Source organism: Hypomesus transpacificus, chromosome 2 (genome assembly GCF_021917145.1).
Source record: "Hypomesus transpacificus isolate Combined female chromosome 2, fHypTra1, whole genome shotgun sequence".
Classification (NCBI taxonomy): Eukaryota; Metazoa; Chordata; class Actinopteri; order Osmeriformes; family Osmeridae; genus Hypomesus; species Hypomesus transpacificus.
Genome location: NC_061061.1, coordinates 2,167,722 through 2,191,970, shown reverse-complemented (window position 1 = coordinate 2,191,970; position 24,249 = coordinate 2,167,722). Strand labels below are relative to the sequence as shown.

General features: G+C 49.1%; 5 protein-coding genes across 7 annotated transcripts in view; 4 read left to right on the top strand and 1 right to left on the bottom strand.

Moving 5' to 3' along the window:
• Positions 1 to 3,408, bottom strand: part of cep85 (centrosomal protein 85) — an 11,917-nt gene extending 8,509 nt beyond the window's left edge. The window contains exons 1-3 of one of the 2 annotated variants that reach the window (XM_047031302.1): positions 3,265 to 3,408; positions 2,622 to 2,679; positions 2,354 to 2,485 (exon numbers count right to left, since the gene is read on the bottom strand). In XM_047031302.1, the coding sequence (XP_046887258.1) occupies positions 2,354 to 2,485; positions 2,622 to 2,664 (175 nt within the window). In that variant the 5' untranslated portion in view covers positions 2,665 to 2,679; positions 3,265 to 3,408. Of the gene's footprint in view, positions 1 to 787; positions 2,331 to 2,353; positions 2,486 to 2,621; positions 2,680 to 3,264 lie in introns of those variants that run through there. The other variant, XM_047031310.1, reaches the window with a different exon arrangement.
• Positions 3,409 to 3,986: 578 nt separating this feature from the next.
• On the top strand, positions 3,987 to 12,427 carry wdtc1 (WD and tetratricopeptide repeats 1). Its single transcript, XM_047029479.1, has 16 exons — positions 3,987 to 4,308; positions 4,815 to 4,960; positions 5,134 to 5,217; positions 5,395 to 5,441; positions 5,686 to 5,797; positions 5,923 to 6,110; positions 6,692 to 6,874; positions 7,036 to 7,130; positions 7,267 to 7,382; positions 7,535 to 7,610; positions 7,867 to 7,960; positions 8,106 to 8,276; positions 8,441 to 8,676; positions 9,690 to 9,855; positions 10,179 to 10,371; positions 10,469 to 12,427. Exons 2-16 carry the CDS (start codon positions 4,895 to 4,897, stop codon positions 10,664 to 10,666), a joined length of 2,025 nt encoding a protein of 674 aa, XP_046885435.1. The 5' UTR covers positions 3,987 to 4,308; positions 4,815 to 4,894; the 3' UTR covers positions 10,667 to 12,427.
• Positions 12,428 to 13,277: 850 nt separating this feature from the next.
• Positions 13,278 to 15,928, top strand: LOC124473820 (transmembrane protein 222-like). Its single transcript, XM_047029511.1, has 6 exons — positions 13,278 to 13,410; positions 13,734 to 13,818; positions 13,931 to 13,962; positions 14,043 to 14,139; positions 14,441 to 14,571; positions 15,413 to 15,928. The coding sequence occupies exons 1-6, from the start codon at positions 13,292 to 13,294 to the stop codon at positions 15,498 to 15,500; spliced, it is 552 nt and encodes a 183-aa protein (XP_046885467.1). The 5' UTR covers positions 13,278 to 13,291; the 3' UTR covers positions 15,501 to 15,928.
• A 246-nt stretch (positions 15,929 to 16,174) lies between these two features.
• Positions 16,175 to 17,908, top strand: LOC124473828 (trophoblast glycoprotein-like). Its single transcript, XM_047029524.1, has 2 exons — positions 16,175 to 16,558; positions 16,742 to 17,908. The coding sequence occupies exons 1-2, from the start codon at positions 16,299 to 16,301 to the stop codon at positions 17,736 to 17,738; spliced, it is 1,257 nt and encodes a 418-aa protein (XP_046885480.1). The 5' UTR covers positions 16,175 to 16,298; the 3' UTR covers positions 17,739 to 17,908.
• Positions 17,909 to 19,648: 1,740 nt separating this feature from the next.
• Positions 19,649 to 24,205, top strand: kdf1a (keratinocyte differentiation factor 1a). 2 transcript variants are annotated; one of them, XM_047029499.1, is made up of 4 exons: positions 19,649 to 20,456; positions 20,638 to 21,896; positions 22,199 to 22,276; positions 23,292 to 24,205. In XM_047029499.1, the coding sequence occupies exons 2-4, from the start codon at positions 20,843 to 20,845 to the stop codon at positions 23,375 to 23,377; spliced, it is 1,218 nt and encodes a 405-aa protein (XP_046885455.1). In that variant the 5' UTR covers positions 19,649 to 20,456; positions 20,638 to 20,842; the 3' UTR covers positions 23,378 to 24,205. The 2 variants fall into 2 exon arrangements, with proteins under 2 accessions (XP_046885455.1, XP_046885448.1); XM_047029492.1 differs by having other exon boundaries at positions 19,650 to 20,456; positions 20,823 to 21,896.
• The last annotated feature ends 44 nt before the right edge of the window (positions 24,206 to 24,249 follow it).

Sequence of the window (24,249 nt, the reverse complement as noted above, 5' to 3'; positions counted from 1 at the left end):
GAGAGAGTAGGGACATTAGACGTGCACTCTCAGATACATGAAGTAGCTCTCAGCAGTTAATTAAGGACAAAGTCACTCAAAAAAAAGGTCCTCTTTGCCAGGAAATGGGGAACTTTGGTGAACATACTCTGACCAAGCACCCCTATCTAGGGCTCCGATGCGTCCCATTGACTATTTTCAGGTAGTGATGTGAACCATGCAGACGCCCTGTCTGTGGGGGCCTACTTTGTCAGTTGACACCCCTGGCTAGCCTACTTGCAGGTTAGCTAGGCTATGAGCAGCAACTACTACCAGGGTGGCCACGTGCTGTGAACCTCTCACTCACTCAATACATGGGTATAGCTGAGTGGTAGAGAATTTGACTTCAGATCAAGAAGTTGCAGGTTCAAACTCCCAAAACATGCCATAACTACTTCAGGTTCAGTCCAATGCATTCTCGATGTACCGTTCAATATCTTTAACCCACTTGGTGAGAAAACAGTCACGTCGGTATTTTCACAACATAAAGCCTGTTTTCATTCAGCAACCAAAAGGTAGAAGCAAGCCAACTTCACAGAATGCAAGAACAAGCGAGCACTCATGATGAAGATCCACTGTAGTCCTTTCCAAGTTCCATCAAGTCAAGCGAGTCAGAAGACAAAAAAAATACAAAATACACAATCCTTCCACTTCACAGCACCAGAAAAACACAAAACAGGAGACCACGGAAACACACCAAAGTTGCACAAACGGCAGTCGGGGAAGCATGACATCAAACCTGCCGAGGTATTTATTTATTTTTGCTCACCTGGAACTCAGCGACAAACGTTTTAACTGAGGAAGCTGCATGTTAGCGCAGCCGGACAGAAGACAGCTGCAGGGCGGCGTGACAAGCTATCGTCTCTCTGCATTTCCGTAGAGCAGCACCGGGAGAGAGGAGGGCAGAGGGGAGGATGGATGTATTGTCTGTGATGACTAGAGCGACCCTGTAGCACCAGGCTCGGGGCAGCCGCACACAAACAAGCACACGCCGGAAAGGTTGGTGGGTATTTATATCCCCACCTATCAAATTACAGGGTGAACTGTGTGAGCTGCTTATTCCGGCTCACAGCCCCCTCCCACTGGCCCTCATGTCACACATGGAGCAAGACTAAGAACAGAACTTTTCTTTTTTTATAAACGTGAACGTCAACAAGACATGCTTAGGAACTTGCTTTGTGCAAAAAATGTACAGAATAATTTGTGAAACAGAAGGAAACTGGCACAGCCCTCTAGTGAAGAACCTCCAACCTCCAGGTGCCCTCAGGCTAGATCTGATCCTGAGGCTGGTTATGACAAGTCTAAACTGCTCAGAGACGGACGACAACGTTCTTTTCTATCCAGGCATTCCAGTGCACTCGCAACAGTTTAACGCAGAACATATTCTACACATAGGTTTTCACCTAGCGGGTGAACAACAGTAAGCGCCACAGGAGAAAAACGACCAGGTTTGCGCTACGAATAATCTGCAAAACCGCCAAAATACAACCCATCAACTTGAGTTATGGATGACCCCTTAAACTGTCATACTGACTTGGCTACGTTTCAACCCTTCTTTATGGGGTCAGAGAGGAGTCCTGAACAGCAGTGGTCTGCTTGGAAGAGTCAGGACTCTAGTTGCTAGGCACCGTTATCAGTTACTGCACCAGCACAGGGTTTCACCAGCAACATGGGTTTGTTTGATGCAACAGTTAGGCCAACCGAGTTATACCCCATAAAAACAACGAGTCAAGACCACCACAATCGCACACCAACAGGCGTTGGCGTCCCCACCTCTACATGACCTTCAATAGGGGCAAGGAACACATTCAGAACTCAACTGTCAAATTATGTTTTCATTTCAAGCACTGGGTGCAGCTAATCTGTCAGCATTACATGTAACGCTCAGTTTGGAGCCAGGGGGCACGGGTTCACAGTTTCCATGGAGCTGTCCAATCCTGGCATTCCCACTCTCCGTCCAGCTCCCCCATTAGCTCCACCAATAGGACGAAACACAGTCTGGGGGCAAGGGGCATTTTTAGCAGGTAACTGAATCTACCCTCTCCACCAGAGCATCGGAGGATCATAAACACATCTCACTGCCTATTAATAGTCTGAGATCATTAATACAGAGTATGTTGTTTTCGTTTCAAAACATAACAGCATTAGTGGAGAGAGAGAGAGAGAGAGAGAGAGAGAGAGAGAGAGAGAGAGAGAAAGAAAGAAAGAGAGAGAGGTGTCAGGACCAGCCAAACGATATATTTCCTCAGTCATTCCAATCAATTTTAACTTGACAGACATGGGCCTATTACATAACAAGCTCAAGCATAGTACAGGGTCACGAGCAGGATGTCACCTTCTGTGCTTTCAGATGGGGTGGCGCCAAAGCCAGTGTCTCCACTGTCTGCTGTCCCCGGACGACGGCCAAATCGACTCTGGAACTTTTCAGACACAGCTGGCGTTTGCCACTCCATGTCAGAGAACCCCACTGAAACACAGGCAGCTACATGTGTGAAATACTGATCAATCAGCAATGACTCAACAATCGTCAGACATGAGCCCTGTACGGTTTTAGGTTTTAGGGGGGGGGGGGGGGGGGGGGGGGGGGGGGTGACTAGGCTTACCTTTAAGTTTGGGCTCCACGAGGTACCTCTGCGAGGTGGTCATTTCATTTAGTTCTACCTGAGAGGGAAATGAGAGACACATAACTTATGTCACAAGACATAGGATTTTGGGATACAGTATGGTAGCCTAGATACCTAAAAAAAACGTTACTAGTAGTGCAAATGATAATTAAAGTGGTGGATAAGTGGAAAATCCGTTGCATCTGCTCGGGCTAGTATTAGCATATACTTGAGACAAAAACTAATCTTAGACTCTACGCTAGAAACACACGTTTTGTTCCAAGTTCACATAATAGCATCATGTGATGGAGAAGACAATTCGGTTACTTGAGACAACAACAGTACAAGCATGTAAACTGGGAAATACGCTAGTTATAACTAGCGCAACCTTATACGCCTCAATACAAAACAGCAACTTGGCAAGCTACGGAAAAATATTACACATTACATAATAGAACATATTTTTAGCTGTTAAAGCTAGCTAGCTAGCAATTTTAATACATAGCTAACGTGGCTAACTCTGACTATGCTAGCTCGTGCTACATTAGCCATGTTAAAGCAACCTTGCTTTATAAACAAACAATATCACGCGATCACTGGCTAGTTGACTTTAGAGCTATTAAAACAAATACATTTAACATACCTTTCTTCAACCTTTTGCTACAAACTTTCCGTAAGGATGACAATATTTAGTTCAACAGTAGAGGCAGGTCCAATACAAAGATCAGTTTGTTACCAGCTGCAGCTGTCCTAGACTTAAGTCAACCGCCTCTCTGATTGAAAACCTCTAGAATACTGTTCAAGCTGTTGACAACTTCTGAGTCCCGCCCAGGCGTTGAAAAGAGAGGCAACTTGCCACCTGGGGGCAACAAAGGAACATTCTTTCTACCTTTTTCTATGTAGAGTGGCGCTGTGGCATGTTTTTCTGACAGTTGTTTATTATGTAGTTGACGACATCACAATCTTTTTAATAAAAAAGGATGAATTCTTTATGACAGTTTTACTCTCTTGGGAAATGTATGTGTACTGTTGTAGTCCTACTTAATGGAATATTATTACTTTCACAACTTAGCTTTCTCATTGACTAATTATAGCCTAATACATATGGCTACTAAAACATATTTAACAAGACCACCTATTAAATGTATTCATATGTAGTAAATGTGTTTTCAAAAACGTGTGTTTACAGATGTGGTCTGTATACTGAAATGTCATTTGTCAATGCAGCTGTCAGTCAATAACTCCAGGTTACGACAAAACGTTGATATTTACGTAGTTCAGTACACGTTTTTCTGTCGTACCACAAGTCTATTTCAATCTGTGTTACTCAATTCACGTAGCTTGATACGGTTTAGTGGGAGGGCTTGCTCGTGTCTGTCAACTACGTGAAGTGAAGTCAACACTTACTAGATTGCCAGCAAGCTTGTGGATTTTAAAGCTAGCTAATAGTGATATGGATAACTTTTGTCAGTATTTAATTTGTGGTCATTCTTTGACAACTGTCAACTAGCCACCTAGCCAGCAAACCAGCAAGCAATCCGGTGAAAACGAGCTGAAGCCTAGCTGATACTTAAATTGCTAGCAATATTTACTCAGTTAGCTGCTAGACTTGCTAAGCTAGTATTAGCTCGCGTACTTTGCTGGGGCAGCGATAACGCTTTGAGGAAGGCCTGACCGATACACACAGGTAGCGCACACGTTAGCGACAAACATAACTAGGGAATTCTCACTATAGTTCTGGCTAGGATAGATTGAAATACTAATCTGGCTACATTAAGGTATTGTTATGAAAATGTTGTTGAAAATGCTGTCTTCCTGTCTGTGTCAATCTCATGATAATGAAGCAGTGATCCTAGTTAGCTATGGTAGCCATTATTAAGCTCACTATAGAGTGAACTCAACATTGGATATCCTATCTATCATATGAGCTGGTGCTAATTTACAATTGAAGAAGTCACATTGATAGTGACATGTTGTCATCTTTGTTATCATTTCGCTAAGTGTTGCTAGAAAGCCTACTAACAAATCAGGGACTATTGCCCAATCCCCTTACTCTTTTGAAACCGTTCCAATGGCTCAAGCCCAGACTTGTTGACATTGGACAAATCAACCCATCCAGCCTGTGTATAGGCTCAACATTGATACTCAACTAGCCTGTTCTGATGTCACACACTGTCCTGTCTGCAACCACAGTCTGCTGCTAAAGAAGGACAGTGAGCGCAGATGTCATCTCCCCACTGACCTCTGGATCTCCCTCCTGAAGTCCGAGCTCTATGATTTGTGGTGAGGCCATGTCTGCTGTGAACATCACCAGAGACATCCTGCACAGGCAGATCCGGGTGAGTCAAACACACATGGAACAACTCAACACAAAGTAGTACACACAACTTTTGAAAGTGGCAAAATACGCAATACTGTCTTTTCAAGGCGGCAAATCACCGATCTGAGTCAGACTTGTACCGGACAGAAGCTTAGATTCTGGATAGGTGAGATGTTTGGCTTCTGTCTGCAGGACAAGAGAGCATTGGGCTTTCAAAGGGTCTATCATGTGACCGACCCATTCATCAAGAGACTTGGACTGGAGGCTGAGCTGCAGGTGACATCACTCTACAAACACAAGTGTGTGTGTTTGTGGGTGTGTGTGGTGTGGTGTGGTGTGGTGTGTGTGTGTGGTGTGCGTGTGTGCATCCCCTCATGGCCTCGTGTCTGCACGTGTGAACCTAACATACTTGTTCCTGTCAAGCTGACAGACTTCATTTCCTGTTTCCACCAGGGTCACACAGGGTGTGTCAACTGCCTGGAATGGAACGAGAAAGGAGAGTGAGTGTGGAACTGGACACACATGAGCTTAAACACATCCAGCACTCCTGGCTGTACATTTAGAATCACCACGTACACTGTGCTTATGTCTTGGGTTGTTATGGGATGGGTATAGCTCTGTGCAAGTATCGACTGCAGACCAAGAGGTCCCAGGTTCAAATCCACCCCCGACCTCAGCCCGCCTGTATGTAGCTTTGGAATATGACATGATGTTCTGCTGAATGAATACATTCCGTTGTGATAGTTTGCTGGCGTCAGGCTCCGACGATCAGCACGTCATCATCTGGGATCCCTTCAAACACAAGAAGCTCACCACTATGCACACAGGTCACGCTGCAAACATATTCTCAGTGAAGGTAAGCCGGAAAGAGGTTTTAATAGGAAGTCATTTGTCATTGAAAACATACCAAGCATATGTCCTTTATTTACTTTCCCTCCTCCTCCCCTGCCCCCCTCCCCCCGCCTTCTCCCTTCAACCAAGTTCCTTCCTCACTCTGGGGACCGCATCATAGTGACGGGCGCCGCGGACACCAAGGTCCACGTCCATGACATCACCGCCAAGGAAACCATCCACATGTTCTCGGACCACACCAACCGGGTGAAGCGCATCGCCACGGCGCCCATGTGGCCCAACACTTTCTGGAGCGCGGCAGAAGACGGCCTAATCAGGTCAGCGCCCGGCAGTCGCGCGCTGGCAGACGCTGCGTCTGACGGCAGAGAATGTTTCTGGGATGAAAGGATGGGAGGTTGGGATTGTTTCAGGGTGTTCGTTTCACGTGAGAGCTGGATTTGCGCGAGTCCGTCCACATCTGTTTTACTTTGCTCTGTAAGGTCATCCTATCTATATCTATCTCATCCAATCTATCCAAACCCCTATCTCTGTCAGTTTAGTCTCAGTTTGAGCACTAACATTGTAACCTGACTGCCCAGATGGTCTGTTAGACATATCCATTCGGGGAGTCATCCTTGGAAACTGTTTGGGGGGGAAAAAGGCAGTGCTTTCAATAAATGCTTGGCAGGTGATTTGATGAACCATCTGTCTATCACGGGCTCACTTCAACCAGGCCTGCAGCTGCCAGTAGTTCTTCATAGGACGCTGGCTGTTCTGAACCACTGCGGTTTGGCCACAAAACGGATACATTGGAGCTTGCCAAGACAAATGTAGGCGTGGTCGTGATATGGCGACTCGGGCGGCCTTGCACTGCTACTGACACTGTGCTCTGTGGGACCTTGTGGTCTCTGGTGTGTAGGCAGTACGACCTGAGGGAGAGCAGCAAACGCTCCGAGGTGCTCATCGACCTGACGGAGTACTGTGGCCAGCTGGTGGAGGCCAAGTGTCTGGCGGTCAACCCCCGAGACAACAACTACCTGGCAGTGGGCGCCAACGGGCCCTTTGTCCGCCTCTACGACATCCGCATGATCCACAACCACAGGTCAGTCCCTGACCCGGGCCCTGCCAACCGGCGGGTCGTCAGATCCACCTTTTTGGAATTCGATCCTTCAAATTCTGTGTTGTCTTGTGCGTCTACAAAGCGTAGCACACTCAAGGGCGTGCCTGTCCCCCCCCCCCTCCCCCTGTTCCTGCCCCTCACAGGAAGTCGATGAGTCAGAGCACTTCAGCAGGGGTGCACACGTTCTGTGACCGACAGAAGCCCATCCCTGACGGAGCAGGGCAGTATTACGTGGCAGGTGTGTGTCCGGGTACAGTGCGCCCGAGGTGCCTCGCGTGCCACATCCATCCCATGGTGATGAAGTCCTCGGTTAAGGGGGCGGGCACTGCCGGTGAGACTAACCTCCCTCCTCCTCCTGATTGGTCCCTCTCTAGGGCACCTGCCAGTGAAGCTTCCCGACTACAACAATCGCCTGAGACTCCTGGTAGCCACGTATGTGACCTTCAGCCCCGACGGCACTGAGCTGCTAGTTAACATGGGCGGGGAACAGGTAACAATCCAAGCCAGAGTGTGCAAATACCGCGCAATCCTTCCAGCGAAGACCTCGTCGGTTACATCTCTGGACTTGCCTGACATGTGCCCCCCACCCCACCAACCCCCTCACAAACGAGTGCAGATTCCAACCTGTGTTTTCTTCTGCAGGTGTACCTATTCGACCTGACGTTCAAGCAGAAGCCATACACGTACATGCTTCCCAAAAAGTGCCAGCCATCCGCAGGTATGACTAATCAAACGTCAAATGAAACAAATGTTTTGCAGGTTTGCGAGCTAGTGTTAAGTAGTAGGGGTGGGGGAAAAATCGATTCACATTTGAATCACTTTTCAGTCTTCTAGCCTAGCGATTCACAAAAACAAAAAAACAACAAAAGTGAATCAATTTAAATGGAATCGTGACCCCAAGAATCGATTCGAATCGCGAGGTACCAAAAGATTCCCACCCACAAGTACTAATCCTGGAGTCGTTTGATCCCTAGATATCCAGAATGGAAAGACGACCAATGGCGTCTCCAACGGCATTCACTTGCCCGCCAGTCGCCTTCGATTGGCTACGAGCAAGATCTACTCTGGGTGAGCCTCCTCTCATAAGTTTCACCCCCAGAATGACGACGAATGGGAGAGCCACAATGACAGCCATCGAACACACTTCCGTACGACTCCTCCTCTGATTTCCTCCTCCTCCACCTCCCCTCCCTCCTCCTCCTTCCTGCCCCAGCTCCGGTGAGCTCCCTCCCCACGCGGAGAGCATCAAGCAGCGGGCTAACGAGGCGTTCGCCCGGGGCCAGTGGACCCAGGCCATCCAGCTGTACAGCCTGGGGATCCACGAGGCCGGCAGCAACGCCATGCTGTACGGGAACCGGGCCGCCGCCTACATGAAGCGCAAGTGGTAAAGCTCTCTCGCCGCCGCCGCCGTCCGACCACGACGTCTACACACACACACACACACACACATCCCCTCTCTCCCTCCAGGGGATGTGTCCGCCAACAAATGTGACTCTTAGACTTTTTTTTTAAATTCTTTTTTCCCCCCTCCGCCCTCGTTTCTTCCAGGGACGGTGATCATTACGATGGCCTGCGCGACTGTCTGAAGGCCCTGTCTCTGAACCCCGCCCACCTGAAGGCTCACTTCAGGCTGGCGCGCTGCCTCTTTGAGCTCAAGTACATCGCCGAGGCCCTGGAGTGTCTGGACGACTTCAAAGGGAAGTTCCCCGACCAGGCCCACAGCACGGCCTGCGACGCGCTGGAGAAGGACATCAAGGCTGCTCTGTTCTCCAAGAACGACTCTGGTGAGAGCAGAAAGGGATTGTATATGTGTGTGTGTGTGTGTGTGTGGGGGGGGTCTTGTTTAACTACTTTTATGGAGATTAAGGCTACATTCACCCTGAAGCTGAGTTTGGCCCAAATGTCAACAGGCCAAACTGCATTGAATCTGACATTTTTAAATCAGATTTGGCCACTTTTCCATGTGTGGTTCTAAACACGAGTGTTGCCAGCAGGGACGTTGTAGAGTGCCCTCTGGTGGACAAACTATGCAACGCCAACACTCATAACATGATTGAAGGGTGTTTTTTTATATTCATTTAACGGCCAATATGAGCCTTGATTTTGTACTTTGTTTGTTTGTATTGTGAAAGCATAATATAAAAAAATAATGCCTAATATCGACCGATAATATCGGCCCGCCGATAAATCGGTCGGGCTCTACCCTTGATCGACAATCGTTACAATTCTGCACTGGCGGAAGTCAGAGTGAATCAGCCACGGCTGCACAAAAAGGCGTGGTTCTTCTTGTCCTGCATATTACCTGCTAACACATTCGCTGGCTTCCACAGAACATGAGATGGTACCTCCATGTTTAACAGGTGTGAGAGCGTCCTGCATGTGAGGTGTTTTGTTTTTGTTCTCTTGCGTATGCACGCTGCGGGGCACTTCAGGACCGCGACCAGTTCACCCTGGAATCAGATATTGGCCACATGAACAGACCGCCAAAGGCTTAGACGTAGGGAAAGTAGCCTCAATGTCCTCACAAGTATAATGACATGTGACAAACCTCACCTTGTTGGGCCCTTTTGCTGGGTGCAGTAACTTCAAATGCTTGTTTCACGGGGGGGTTAGGGTTAGGGTTAGGAGGGGAGCGTTAGGACTAGTGGTCAGATAACACCATTTTGAACGGCGGTGATGGGTCAAGCCCCACTAGGATAGACAAACAAACGTACGTGGGTGTTTCTTCTCTGTCGAACGTGTTCTGTGCTCCTCTGACTGTGTTGGTCCTATCCTGCTGCTCCCTCCCTTTCAACAGAAGACAAGAAGGCCAGCAGCTCCATCCGCTTCCACACGTTCAGCCGCAAGGAGTCCATCCCAGAAGACGAGGTGGTCCTCAGGGAACGCAGCTTCGACTACAAGCACCGCTACTGCGGACACTGCAACACCACCACGGACATCAAGGAGGCCAACTTCTTTGGGAGGTCCGTGGAATGTTCTGGAAACCCTTTGTATCATCTGACACAACACGGTGTATTATTTATTAGGGCTGGGCGATACGGGTACAAAATGATCACGATCGATATTTATGTTACGATATCTTTATTGAGGGAAGTCATTACTTCGATAAATCGATTTAAAAAAAATATTGCCCAGCCCTATTATTCATCTGTACCTCCCCCCGGCCCTGCATTTAAAAAGCATCACAACGTCAGTCAGTTAGACATACTGTAGACAGCTTTTCGTGCAAAGCCGTCCAGCTAAGTCGAGGCCCTGACAGCTCGTCTTCTGTCTTCCCCCCCCCCAGTAAAGGCCAGTACATCGTGAGCGGCTCGGACGACGGCTCGTTCTTCATCTGGGACAAGGAGACCACCAACCTGGTGAGGATCCTGCAGGGGGACGAGTCCATCGTCAACTGCCTCCAGCCACACCCGAGTTACTGTTTCCTGGCGACCAGCGGCATCGACCCCGTGGTGAGGCTGTGGAACCCTCGGCCTGAGGTAAACAACGTTCGGAGCAAATGTCGCGTCACATGCACCCACCCTCCCCCTATTCCAGTGTTTTAACCCCGTGTTTGCTGCCCCGGTCTGGCCCCAGACGGAGACTGAGAACGGACGGGTGGTGGAGGACATGGAGGGCGCGGCCCAGGCCAACCAGCGGCGGATGAACGCCGACCCCCTGGAGGTGATGCTGCTGAACATGGGCTACCGCATCACGGGCCTCGGCAACCGCGGGCCGGAGGGCTCCGACGACGAGGACAGCTCCGAGGGCCAAGTGCAATGCAGGCCCAGTTAGAGAGACCACGAACACAAGACGACAACCTTCAGACATTGAATACAACCTGGAGGCAGAATGCAAGGCTACCCCTAGCCCCCCCCACCCCTCCGACCTCACCTCAAACTCCCTGGCAGTCTTGTCTGTGCATGTGCGTGCGCAATTGTGTGTGTGTGTGTGTGTGTGTGTGTGCGCGCGTCCACGGAGGGGAAAGCACCATAGATGTCCGTTTTCAATGTTTAATTCTCCCCTGTAGACGAAAGCGACATTGGAGCGAATGTCATGTCACATCTCTGCACTATGCACCACCCTCCCCTATCCCAGCACACAGGACTTGAGGAGAGCTGTTTGGAGAAGGGGGAAATCTTGCAGGGGGGAGAGGTGGGGGTGGGGGTAAGGGTAGGGTAGAGGGAGGTGAAGGGGCGGGGCCTCCAGAACACGGAGGTCTCCTCGGTGACCCGCTCCACCGTCGGAGCGAGAAGATCTTCCTGATGGAGGAGGGAACGCCCCTAACCGAGCCCCGTGTTCACTTCCTCACCTCTCGCGTCGAACGAGGAGAGCCGCACGCAACTCTCTCCTCGTGAAGGCTTTGGACAGAAAAGGCGGCGAGGCCAAAGCAGGAGCCTCGTGGTAGACTGTGCTGGGTCCACAGCCCGGGCCCACGCACTCCCACTGTCTCCCCTGTCAGCGAGGGATCCTCGGGGGCCGCCGTCAGTCGGAGGGGAAGGATCACAGCAGAAAGACTGTTCCCATCTCTTCCATCCAGAGTCGGATCCTTTTCCGTTGTCGGCGTTGCTGTTGGAACATCTGTGGGGGGGGGGGGGGGGAGAGTATCAAAGCTTGGAACCTTCGGCTCAAACGGAATGCGCGGGAGAAGCTTTTGGCGTCGTATTTTCCTTTCAAACCCTGTCCGTTCAAAATCAGTCGTTCTGCCCGTCGCAAGGCAGAGGAGCCGGGTCACATTTTTCGTTGTATTTATCTTTGATAAGTTCTTCTGGAGTTCCTTACGGCTCCTTTTTAGGTGCAAATGATTGATTTTGTTGACTTGTCGTGACGTTCTGTCAGTTCTATCTGAGGGGGGGTACTCGGCTTATGTAAAGATACAGGTGACTTAACACACTATTCCAACAACATTTATTAAGTCAACGTGTAACCCTGATTGAGACGGGTTATATGTTTGCTAAATTAATCTTCGGGACGGCATTTGACTATGTTAAATCCGACCCCTCTCTAGAGACGGCGAAGATAGTATTAGCAGCGCTGGTCAAAGCACCAGTCCGAATGTCACACGCATGTCCTAGAGGTCATGTCAAAGACACTATAGATTTGATGGCATTTGGGGTCTTCCCTGGGAAGTGTCCCTCTCGTGCACTTTCCGTTTTCTCCTCCCTGTAACGGATGGTCGTCACTTTTTGGGGGAAGCGTCCCCAAGGCGGCTGCCCGCTCCGGACCCTTCAGATCCAGCCCTAGTCTAACGCCGCAGGCCTAGAGTTATGTTCCGGGTCTTGCTTACAGTAAACAAGGTTTGTCTAATGCACTGTCATGGGTAGGCAAAACAGACATCAAGCCCCTCAGTCACTTGTCCAACCGAAAACCCTGCACAGTGAAGCCTGTTGGCTCCGAATATGTGTGAGGACTTAATCCTCTATAGGCTTCCATGTGTAGTTTTTTTGTTTTGTTGATATCATCTGAGGTATTTTTTGTTTGATTTGATTTGAGGAACCTTGTGACGATGTTGGCTGCAAATGGGGGGGAAATAAAATAAACGAGGATTGATGACGATGAGCTCCTGTTTTTCTTTATGCAAACCCAATTTAACAGAGGGTAATGGTGCTTCTTCAATTCTGTACAGATTATTTTGCCACATGCAGAAATGATCCAGGTGCAGAATTTAACACACGAGCCTGCAACAACCCATTTGGCGTCCTCGTTCTGACACGCAGGAAACGGGTGGGGGTGTCCCAGACTCCCTGGCCTACAACATGATAAACTCTGTAGCTTCACTGTCGTTCATCAATGTCTTCCACTATTTCACTTTTGCTGAGTGTTTACTTTTAAACGTGCGCCTAATGCATCACTGTCGACGGCGAGTTGGACTGCTGTAGAGAACCGCTGCGGCTCGCGGTCAACAGTCTGCCAGCTTGGCACACTAATGAGGGTGACCCAGCTGGAGCAGGTATCCGTTATGATGATTAAGGACCTTAAGGACAGGCAAATAAAGACCGTTACAATGAGGCTTCAAAGCCTCTTTGACTAAGATCTGCCCTCATTATTTGCGTTGCATCGTACTGTGAACAAATATACACCGACATGCCATTGAGAAGAGTTATTTAAAGCTTCACGCAAAGTGGATATAATAGATCATTCACTGACAGACATCCCAAGTCTGGTTAGGTGTACGTGGGGGGAAGCCGCCTCCCTGAAATGAGTCTCTTCAGGTTGGGATGTCGGCACTGAGCGCTCAGTTGGTTGGTTTGCGTGGTTTGTGAATTCACAAATCTTCTCTGTCTGGTACTGGGGAATAGTACCCAGTTCTTACCCGCTGTAGTAGTTCACATGGTTTCCTTTCACACGGTGCAACCGGGTGTAACAAATCGAGGAACCCGCTTGTTTCTGTTTACGTCACATGACCTGTCAAAATCAGTGATGGCGGAGGCGGATGAAACAGACATGATGATGAATTACCACGGGGGTTTCGAAAAAATTGACAAAAAAACCTGTCGTTATCCGTATTGCATTGTTTGGACACCAATACCCATTCTGTCGTGAGTTGCACGTTCCCTATGTTTGCAATGGCTACTAGCTTTGCTATAGTGATCTTGTGTTGCTTGTGCAGTGCTAAGTAGCTTTAGCCAGTAATGTGGATAGAGAACGTTCAAGGATGGCAGTGCAATGAAGCTATGTTAAAGATAGTTCCTGGTGCAATATGCAATTTAATTGTCGCCGTTTGAAAACGATATGTTATAGAGATTCCCATGTCGCCTTTCTAATAATAATAAGTACGCTTGCGTAACTATATATTTTCATACCAGTGCCAATGTAGGACAATCATAGGTGACACAGATATGTTCTGTCTCGTGCCACTCAGGTGGGTTTTGCCCTTCATTGGTCACATGGGCATATGTACCTCCTCAGGCGTGATCCGAGACTTCGCAGGATCATACTTTGTGTCTGTAAGTTTAAACAGTGGCTCAAGTTTGACGTTTTAAAACGTACAGTATTGTAGTTAATATTCGCACAACAGTGTTCTGTCGATCAGTCTGAAGGTTTCAACTTGCATTTCAGGAGGGCAATATGGCGTTTGGGCGGCCCACCAAGTAAGCTGTTCTTCATTAAAAACATCCAAATCATTCAGCATTGTCAGAGCATCTTTAAAGCCTTTCTTCTCTCTCTCCAGGTACTGGCAGTTGGACTTTGACAAGGTGTGTGGCAGTGGGTCTGCAGCTTGGGACAAGGCAGTGAGTGACTCGTCAGAGGAGTACAAACGCAGAACGGTACGCAACGTCAAACATGTTGGAGAGACAGAGAAGCCTGTCCCTAACTCAACACTGGCTCGGAAAATGTGTGTGTGTGTGTACATAGAAGATACAGTTTACAGTATTCTAATATTGGTGACACCGGAGATGAACTGTATATGATCCAATAAAGAATATATAGTTATACCTACTTGGCTGATTCTGACTAGCAGCATTAAAGCGATCACCACATGAAGTAAAATGACAGTGGAGAGTGGCAAATCAGAAGAAGGGGTATTGTGGTCAGTAGGTATGACTCTTGTCCTTGTGTCTCCTGCAGCATAACCTCTGCTGTGACAACTGCCACTCCCATGTGGCCCTCGCCCTCAACCTGATGCACTACGACAACAGCACCTCGTGGAACATGGGGAAACTCTGTGTGCTGGCTCTCCTCCACAGCAAACACGTCAGGTACGCACGCCTCTGGCCGTCCGTGTGCCAGGTGAAGAGCGGTGTAGCTCCCTCCTCGGGTGCGCACGCACGCCACCTGCGCCAATCGAATCGCTCGCTTCACGTCGGCATCACTGGTAGTGGGTGCGCTTGGGGAGTCGGAGGGGACAGGTTCGAAACGGGGTGCGGGCGAACATACCTCGGCCACGGTGGCGCGGCCACGTCTGTTTACATCCACACCTCATCACGTTTTGGCGAGGGGGGACAATGCCATCGTGATCGATGCACTCACAGTAAACTCGCCATCGCGGGTGTCAGAACCTGATCTGGTCTCAAGCGTCTCGACGCAGAGACGGTGGCCTGTGCCGAGCGTGGCGTGGGATGGTGCTGTACACGCACGGCTGTGAGCATCCCTTTTGTGTTCCTGGCCTGACCCACATACCGAGCTGCCGGGACCCCCTCTCTGTGCTGCCTCTGCATCTCGCTCCCAGGGTCTTTTAACAGCGGGGCGTCGTGTAATTCATCACTGCCAGATGTGTGTGTGTGTGTAGTGTGTCCCCTCCTACGTCACTGGTGGAGGTCACCTCTCTGTGGGGGAGGGAGTGTGTGTGGGAGGGGGGGATCTGCTTCGGGGGGGCACGACTGTGGGATGGGGGGAGGGGGTAAGGGGGGGGGGGGGGTTAGAGGGGGGTGAGGGGCGATTTCACAGACTATCCAATGCCCTTACCTGTCTCAGCTACATGACAAATGTGTTGCGAGTCCAACAGGAGAGTATGTGGTTTTCACCAGCTCTGCCGGAAGCTTAACGACCTCTTCCAGGACCCCCCCCCCCCTCACTGTCCTCCCTGTGTCCTGTGTGCAGCTGTGTGGCGTTTCTCAAGACCTGGTTGCCCTTCTTAATGCTCAGCGGAGTCATTGCTACCTCCATCCTAGCGCTCAACCTGCACTGACCTCAGGGGACGACGAGGGCGATGGAGAGAGAGAGAGAGAGAGAGAGAGAGAGAGAGAGAGAGAGAGAGAGAGAGAGAGAGGACCACAGCCTGCTCCCGTTTCAGCAGAACCGACATGTTAATGGTCCGACTTTGACAAGCAAACTTGTGTTCAATGTGGAAAACTAAAGCTGTTTGTTACTTTTGAAACGCTGTATTTCTTCTTTTCCTCCCCTTAGAAAGTCAAATCGGTTTGATCAGAATGTGTAAATATTCATATTTCCATCCTTGATTTGTTGCAACCATGTGAGCTGCGTGTCAACATTTCCTTTTCAATTTTCAGAGAAAACTTGAATGTTTGGTAATTACAAACCAGCTGAGAGCAACAGAATAATCATTTAGTTGTTGAAATGTTTGTTTTAGTTATTTATTTAGAAAATGTGCATATATCTATTTATTCCACGTGTTTTTGCAATATAAACTATTTTGATCTTGTGTTGTTCAACTTCTTTTATGTGCACACACAGACAGACTTGTTCCTGCATAAATGCCTCGTGGCCATCTTTAATTCAGCGGATAAGTAGTGTTCTGTATCTTTAAGAGAAACGCGCACCTGTTTTCCACAATATTCTGCGCGATATTTCAACTAGACTTTCATTCGGTAGATCTTGTATTACTGTACTGTAGTTGATCCACCATCTCTTCAAAAAACGTTGTTTTAGCATCTCACGTGGATTTGTTAAAACCTTCACATTGCTGTGGATTTCGAATTGATTAGTTTCTATTTTTTCATCTATAAAAAAAAACATTTTGGGAAATATGGGTATTTATACTATGGCTATATTTTGTGTTGCGTTGCTTTGTGCACCTTACCCGTGCCTGCAGTGTCCGTTAGGCTGCGAATGTTTTGCCGCTACGCGCACAGTCAAGTGCGTCTCCAAGGATCTGCGCGCGGTACCCCAAGGTATTCCAGGATACACAAGGGCTGTTATTATCACTGGGAACAATATCTATAGAATCGGACCGGATTCCTTCAATACACTGGACAACGTCACAAACCTGATTTTGAGCAACAATGGGTGAGAAATATTGTGAGCTACACATAATACACTGTGTATGTATAATTTATGAGGATAAGAGGTTCATGAAATACGTACACTTAAAAACGATTACACAACATGTCTGTGTAAAAAGCTACACACTAAATGATACATTGACTTATGAATTAGATGTTTTTCAACATGCCCGTTTGTTTTTCTCAGAATATCAGAGATTGCGTCTCACGTCTTCTCTGTCTTGTCTAACCTGCGTTACCTGGACCTAAGCTGCAACCGGCTGGCTCTTATCCACCCCGAGGCGCTCAGCATTCCTGGCAGCCCTCTCCAGGAACTCAACCTGAGCCGCTGTCTCTACAACACCACCTCCCTGACCGACCTCACCACCGCCCTGCGCTGGGGGGGCTTGGGCGGGCTGCTCCGCCTGGACCTGTCTGGCAACCACCTGGTCCTCCTGCCCCCGGGCATGTTCTCCCACCTCCCCAGTCTGCAGCACCTCCTCCTGCCCAACAACTCCCTGATGGCTGTTTACAACGGCACCTTCTCGGGCCTCCCGCGCCTGGAGGTGCTGGACCTGAGCCACAACGCCTTGAGCACCTTCCGAGCAGACGCCGTGCAGGAGCTGGCGAGGCTGGGCCGAGCCCGCGTCCTGCTCAGCCGCAACCCCTACACCTGCTCTTGTGAGATCCTCGACTTTGTTGTCTGGCTGAACAGCTCTCGGGCCGTGGTGGGGGACGCGGAGACCCTGAGCTGCAGCTCTCCTCAGGAGTTTCGGGGTACGCGTCTGAGGGGACTCGGGGTACAGACCATAGGCTGCCGCGGTCCCATACAGGGAGAGGTGGCCGAACTTTCCCTGCAGACCTCGTATGTGTTCCTGGGGCTGGTGCTGGGGTTTGTCGGCATGGTCTTTCTCTTCGTTCTTTATCTAAACCGTCAAGGTATTCAAAAGTGGATGGTAGACATGCTGGATGCCTGTCGGGATGTGTTGGAAGGGTATCACTACCGCTACGAGATCGACTCGGACCCGCGGCTTGGGCACCTCTCGGCGGACGGTCGTCTGGGGAAGGTACCAGGGAATGCCCGCTTTGGTCAGGCTCCCTCGGACATGCGGTCAACACCGCTAGCTTTAGACAGTTGTCTAGTTCAGATCCCCACAGACACGCAGCTCAAACAGGTGTCCATCTCACCTCCCGTTGATTTGTGATTCCCCCTTTCAGGGACATTCGCATTTAGGGACATGCGAAGCTGTAAAATATGTTAAGTAGGTGTTAATGATTTCTGACAAGATTTCTGCGAACAAATGTCTCAACAAAAAATGGTGAATTGTTTGGACACTGATACTGGCCAAAGGAGCTAACAGCTTACCCCGGCCTCAGTTACATGGATGCCACATTTGATGATAAGTGCCTTTTAGTTTGAGGTACTGCTTCACTAATCCACCAACACGGACCCAGTCCAGAGAACGAGAAAATTGTGACAAAAAAAACAAGACATTTTTAGAGATCTTGTCATTATTTTTGTCCACATTATGTACAACATACTACATCATTTTCGTGTGTGGAAAACCTTAACAGACTGGTCAAACTGGTATAAACAGGGATTTTTTGCAATGCACGTACATACATGGTAGGCTGTACATCAAGATATGGATGGTGCACAGTTTAAATAGTCTGCATGTAAGGTGATCAAATTATTAGTACTATTGTAGATTCATGCTTCTCAATAAAACGTGTTATCTCAATGATGTCAAATTTTCCTTTCATCTTAATAAGCTACATAAGTGAACAGGGAACTATGTTGCACAGCCCCTTTCCCATATTGCTCTGTTGTTGTCTGTTGAGGTGAGACATGATTAAATGTCTACACATAGGCCAAGTAGGACAGGATGAAGGATCTTGGTTGCACCTGCTGGTTTTGCAGCTCTGCATTTAGACTCACTCTCTCTCTATCCGTGTTCTACGGTGGCCCTGAAGTGCAAACCACACCCCCTAATATGAGTACCTACATCCCCCAAATGAAAACACTCCCCCCCAATACGAGTCAACTCCCACCAAATCGGATGGCTTGTTCACCTCCCCCCAAAACAAAAACGCGCTCCCCTAAATGGAAAACGACATTACATTAACTCAAAAACACATTACATTAACTCTGAATGGAAAGGGTAGGTACTACGCTTTAGCGCTGATTGGATGCAGTAGGCTAACTAACAAGAAATATGAAATTGATCGACAGAAGTACAAAATGCAATAGCCTGGCAGAGTTACGTGCACCAGAACATTTGTTTGGCTATCGAAGAATGTAGCAAATAGTAGGCTACTTAGGCAAAAGTATTTCGTGTTAAATGTAAAAATCGATAGCCAAACAACTATCCTGGTCCATGTTACTCTGTCATTGTGGCATTTCATTCTTCTGTAGTGGACTATTAGTTTTTTCTGAAAGAAAATTCCTGCTTCCTTCAACTGCGTTTTTAGCGTGCGCATAGGCTACTTATACTGTGAAACGTCAACAGCAGATCTAAGATTGTTTCATAGGAATGACCCTGATTAAAATAAAGAGTAGTGTAATGACTCTGAATTGTAAACATTAATGTTTCCTCTTTCCTTCCAATCAAAACGATTAAGTTCATGATAATGACAGAGTTACGTGGACTAGTTGTTTGGCTATCGATGTTTACGTTTAACACGCAATTTATGCTTTTGCATACATAGCCTATGCTACATGCTTCGATACCCAAATAAATGTACTGGTGCACGTAACTCGTCAGGCTATTGCATTTTGTACTTCTGTCGAACAATTTCTTATTTCTTGTTAGTTAGCCTACTGCATCCAATCAGCGCTAAATTGTAGTACCTACCCTTTCCGTTCAGAGTTAATGTAATGTGTTTTTGAGTTAATGTAATGTCGTTTTCCATTTGGGAGAGCGCGTTTTTGTATTGGGGGGAGGTGAACAAGTCATCCGATTTGGGGGGAGTTGACTCGTATTGGGGGGGGAGCGCGTTTTTGTATTGGGGGGAGGTGAACAAGTCATCCGATTTGGGGGGAGTTGACTCGTATTGGGGGGGAGTATTTTCATTTTTGGGGGGAGGTGAACAAGTCATCCGATTTGGGGGGAGTTGACTCGTATTGGGGGGGAGTATTTTCATTTGGGGGATGTACTCATATTAGGGGATGTCATTTGCACTTCGGGGCCGCCGTAGTGTTCCCCTTTCTGTAATGCAGGTTAATTAATGACAGCATCTGAGAAGAAATTATAGTTTCTTTCCACCGTAAATGTTAAGGCAATATGACCTAGATAGTGTCACGAAGAGGCATACATGTAACATTAAAAACATTACGTTCACATTACGAAGCCCATGTAAAATATTAGTTGACAATTGATTCAATATCCGTCCTATTCTGTGACGTCACGGCTGCCTGTCGGATTTGAAGATGTGTGTTCCATTTCAAAACACTGTGTCCTAACATGTGTCCTTGTAGCCTGACATGCACTTTGTTCACTCGCAGATAGCAGGTGACTGTCATGATTTGGACTAGATATTTCCAACTCCTGCTGAGTTGGTTAACCGTTTCCATTCGTATCAGATCTGTGAATATGAGAGAGTGAGTGGGAATGGGAGGAGACAACTGTGGAAGGAATGCACCCTTGGACAACCTGTAGCCGCAGGTAACAACCTACACGGGAAGACAAGAGACTTGGAGAAAACGCAACACTGGGATTTACCGACATGTTTTTAGACTCAATTGACTGTAACTGGTCTAGTGAACACTTTTGTTGAACGCCTCCTAACTTTTCCGCCGGCTGGCAGTTGTAAATTAGCTCCATCTTGTTTGGATTGAGATTTTACAAACTCGATCGAAGAAGCAAGTTTTCTCTTGGACTTCCGTCATTTTAACAGAAATCCAAACGATTTCCTCATATGCGGTAAGTAAGATTACGGTTAAGGTGTTTACTGAAATTACCAAAGTGCATTCCTGTGGGCCTCGACAGGACTTGTTACAAACATAATTGCTTAGCGGTGTGAGTCGTCCAGACATAAAATTTCAACATGAGGTATAGCCTACTCACCAGTTACAACGTTGTGTTTATCTGTATTGGGTTATAGACTCACTGCAAACTACCGGAGTTGAGTTTTCACGTCAACATGTCAGTCTCATTCAGTTGTGGTCTGTGAAAAATGTTCGTTTCTTGGAAGACGCCTTGATGGATTGTGTCAAAATATTGTATCAAAAAGGTTGTCAGACGTCATGTGGGCAAGGTCCGATTGTTTTCATTCGAAAACTTCGACAGGTCCCAACCGCGGTTAAGCCATGCCTGGTGCTCCTCAGCCGTCGCGCCACAGCAAGCAGTCCGCTGCCAAGGGCGACGGGTACAGACAGGGCCGCACCATCTCTAGGGACAGCAGCACCAGCCAAGACTCCTACAACAAGGACCCCTACGCGGCGGAACACGCGCGCGATCACCACCACGCCGACCGATACCGCCACCCCGAGGCCCAGCCCGGTCGCAGGGGCGCCCACCGTCAGGCAAACGGCCGGGGGTCAGAGACTCTGGGCTTCATCCCCGGGTCTGCAGATGCGCCCCAGGGTCGGCAGGCCTGCGGCTCCTGCACCTCAATGGGCTGGAGCGGCTGCAAGGCCCTCATCTGCTGCGTCCTCACCTGCGGCTTCTACGGCAGCCGCGAGCCCTGCCTGCCGGTGAACGAGAGCTCCACGGACCACGCCAACAAGGCTGACCCGGAGACCCGAGCCCTCAACGGCCTGGCCCTGTCCAACCCCACGTGCGGCATCCCTCTGGAGGCAGCCAGCCAGCCTGCCAAGCCCTCCAAGCTGCCCACCAGCGACAGCTTCCGCTACCCGGACGTCCGCATCGGCGGCCAGACCGTGGTGTACCCCAGCCACTCGTCGTCCGCCCCGAAACGCACCCGGACGGGGGGCAAGGGCGACAGCCAGCGCCCCATCAGCAACACCAGCCTGTACTCCCGGGACGAGCTGGACCTGGATGACCTCAGCGACACGGGCACGGACATCGACTCCCTCATCACCAAGAAGCTCCTCGAGCTGTACGCCCTGCACCAGATCGACCAGCTGGCCAAGTGCACGTCGGACTCGTCCTTCTCCCGCAAGACCAACGAGATCAGCGAGCTCATATACAGCATCGCCCACGACTACAACCTGGAGGAGCAGGAGGCCGAGTGTCGGCTGGTGCACGGGGTGATCCGCATCAGCACGCGCAAGGGCAAGAGGAGCCGGGGCGCCCCCCAGGAGCCGCCGCCGCCGCCCAGGGCCAACGGGCGCAGCGACGGGACGCTCCCCGATAGCGGCAACGCCACCATGACCTACACCACCAGCACCTTCAGCGACAGTAAGATTGACACCGTAACACCAGGGCACCCTAGAAGCTCACGGGTCGTTTTTATGAATGAGGGGGGGTTGGGAGGCTGAATGTAGATCGTATATACTGCCTACGCAATGCCTCTTCTCCTGATTGCAACACCTGATGTGACACCATAATCACGACCGACGGCATGCCAGGCATGTCGGCCGTTTCCTCGTGACTCATGTTTTGGAAAAGGGGTTCTGCAGGTAGTCATTTGTGTCGCCTCCTGGTCACTCTGACCGCAACTGTGCGGTTGTGTTGGTAACCCTGTTGTCTCTGCGCCACAGTGGAGCCGGAGGTGAAAGTGTCTGAGCGCACGCCGTCCGACGAGCTGGCCAGGAACATGCGACACTACAGCGGAAGACGTGAGTCACCCTGCGTTCTTATTTCCTTCATTTGTTGACACATCGTCAAGCTCCACTCAGTCCTTGGCGATGCCGGGAACAGAGGCAGAGGGATATGCAAAAGCTGAACTCGGGCCAACGTCTAGCGAGAGCGCGAGCCCGTCGTGAAGAAAACACATTGTTCTGCTTTTGCGACTGTTTCTCTGAAGAGAGGCGTGCGTTAGTTCTCCGCCAAAAATGTCCTGAACAATAACGTGTTCCCGCAGTGTTACAAAAAACCTGTTTTAATGGAGTAATTTGGCTACAGTTTTCTAGAAAACGGCTTGACTCAGCCTCCTAGGGACAGTCAGGTATGACCCTCCAAGATGGCTGACCAGTATGGAGACTGGTGGCGATGGTCACGGGCTGTGCCCAGTACAGCTTCAGGCCTTCTCTCATCTCCGCTTTCTCCCACAGCGTACAGTATCCAGTGGCTTGGATATGACTCAGGGAGAAGCACATTCTTGCCTTTCTGTGTGTCCCGGTCATTAGCTACCCTACACCCCCCTGACAGCCCCCCTACATCTGTCTGTAACCCCCTCCGGGGAGGGGGGGGGAAATATCTCACCCCTCACCGAAGCGACAGATCAGATCACATTAAACGCCTACCGCATAATGGTAGCTGCTTTATTATGTCATTTGGTGAGGAACTCGGATTACAGATTGATTATTGTCCAACAGATCCTTTTTTGTTGTTGTGCAGTGGTGAGAATGTGAGGGAGTGTCTCGTTACAGCGCCTTTCAGAACACACCTTTCCTTCCTGAGGTGTGCCAGGGTCCCGGATTATTCTGGAAACTTTTCGTATATATACCGTATATAGCCGTAGTTAGTTGTTTTTGCGGCCATCCGTGTGGTGTTATTTTGCATAGATTCCTATCGACACAAATGTACTGAGGATCACATGACACAGATTCCTCCTGTTTGGTTCAGCTGTGATAACACCCTCAGATGACCTGATGCCCAAACGCAAAACGGCGTTCTCTGCTTCCTCCTCAGTGAACACGTCCAGCTCCACGTTCTCCCCCTATCGCCACGACAGCGAGGCCGACTCCTCGGGGGCACCCCTGATCCACGTCCTCTGAGCGCCAGCCTCGCTACAAACACGGAGGGGAACGTTCGTCTTACAGCGTCGCCCGGGCAGGGTGACCGGGAGAGGGAGGGAGGGTGGGGGAGGGGGGTTGCAATCTGTCCGATCGCCACTTTTTTACCCGTCCCACGCGGTCCCGACGTTTCTGTTGAAAGCGTCTCCGTGGTAACAGGGCCTGGCTGATTCCGCCCACATCTGTCCTGCTGAAGGGGGGGGTGATGTCACTGTGTCCTTCAGGATTCCACAGCCATCTGTAGCCTGGGCCAGGCCTGCAATGCTGCAGAGAGAGGGGTAGGATTGTAACGTGTTTAGCTTTGGTGCTGCTGGTACCACTTGTTTGGTTCAAAGTGGACAACCCAAGTGGGGCACAGCAACAGGAGAAAACATCTTGTATGTTTGTTTAGTTATTTTTTTTACTGGTGAAAAGCCATGAATGTTGTTTATAGATATTTGCATGCTATTTCGCAGGTAGCTTATTTTTTGTTCTGTTTATTACTTGCGATGCTATCCGACCTATCACTCCATGCCATTACAGAGTCTTTCTGCCATTTGAACTTGGTCCAAGAATGGGGAGAGACGTGTTTGTATGTATGTGTGTGTGTGTGTGTGTGTGTGCGCCTGCATGTATGTATTTCCACGTGCTTGTTTGATTGTATTCATTTCCCAGTGTCAGATTAGGTATTTTAAATCCTTTAGTAGAATTTGTAAAAAAAATTTTGGGGTTGTTTAACTATCCGGGACATTTGGGTCTTGTATTATTATTTTTTGGGAAAATGCTATGCAATTATTTTTTACCAAAATAAAAGATGAATATTATCCCCAAGCCTTGCCTTAGTATCTTGCGTATGTATGAAACAAGTGTCAACA

Excerpts from the sequence above, each read along its gene's own strand:
- LOC124473828 (XM_047029524.1), top strand. The coding sequence starts at position 16,299 with ATGGGTATTTATACTATGGCTATATTTTGTGTTGCGTTGCTTTGTGCA. Across the intron at positions 16,559-16,741 it reads CTGATTTTGAGCAACAATGG|AATATCAGAGATTGCGTCTC; the intron begins GTGAGAAATATT and ends TGTTTTTCTCAG.
- wdtc1 (XM_047029479.1), top strand. The coding sequence starts at position 4,895 with ATGATTTGTGGTGAGGCCATGTCTGCTGTGAACATCACCAGAGACATC. Across the intron at positions 5,442-5,685 it reads GAATGGAACGAGAAAGGAGA|TTTGCTGGCGTCAGGCTCCG; the intron begins GTGAGTGTGGAA and ends CCGTTGTGATAG. Across the intron at positions 7,383-7,534 it reads TTAACATGGGCGGGGAACAG|GTGTACCTATTCGACCTGAC; the intron begins GTAACAATCCAA and ends TTTCTTCTGCAG.
- LOC124473820 (XM_047029511.1), top strand. The coding sequence starts at position 13,292 with ATGGCGGAGGCGGATGAAACAGACATGATGATGAATTACCACGGGGGT. Across the intron at positions 13,819-13,930 it reads CAGGATCATACTTTGTGTCT|GAGGGCAATATGGCGTTTGG; the intron begins GTAAGTTTAAAC and ends CTTGCATTTCAG. Across the intron at positions 14,572-15,412 it reads CTCCACAGCAAACACGTCAG|CTGTGTGGCGTTTCTCAAGA; the intron begins GTACGCACGCCT and ends TCCTGTGTGCAG.
- kdf1a (XM_047029499.1), top strand. The coding sequence starts at position 20,843 with ATGCCTGGTGCTCCTCAGCCGTCGCGCCACAGCAAGCAGTCCGCTGCC. Across the intron at positions 21,897-22,198 it reads CACCAGCACCTTCAGCGACA|TGGAGCCGGAGGTGAAAGTG; the intron begins GTAAGATTGACA and ends TCTGCGCCACAG. Across the intron at positions 22,277-23,291 it reads GCGACACTACAGCGGAAGAC|TGAACACGTCCAGCTCCACG; the intron begins GTGAGTCACCCT and ends CTTCCTCCTCAG.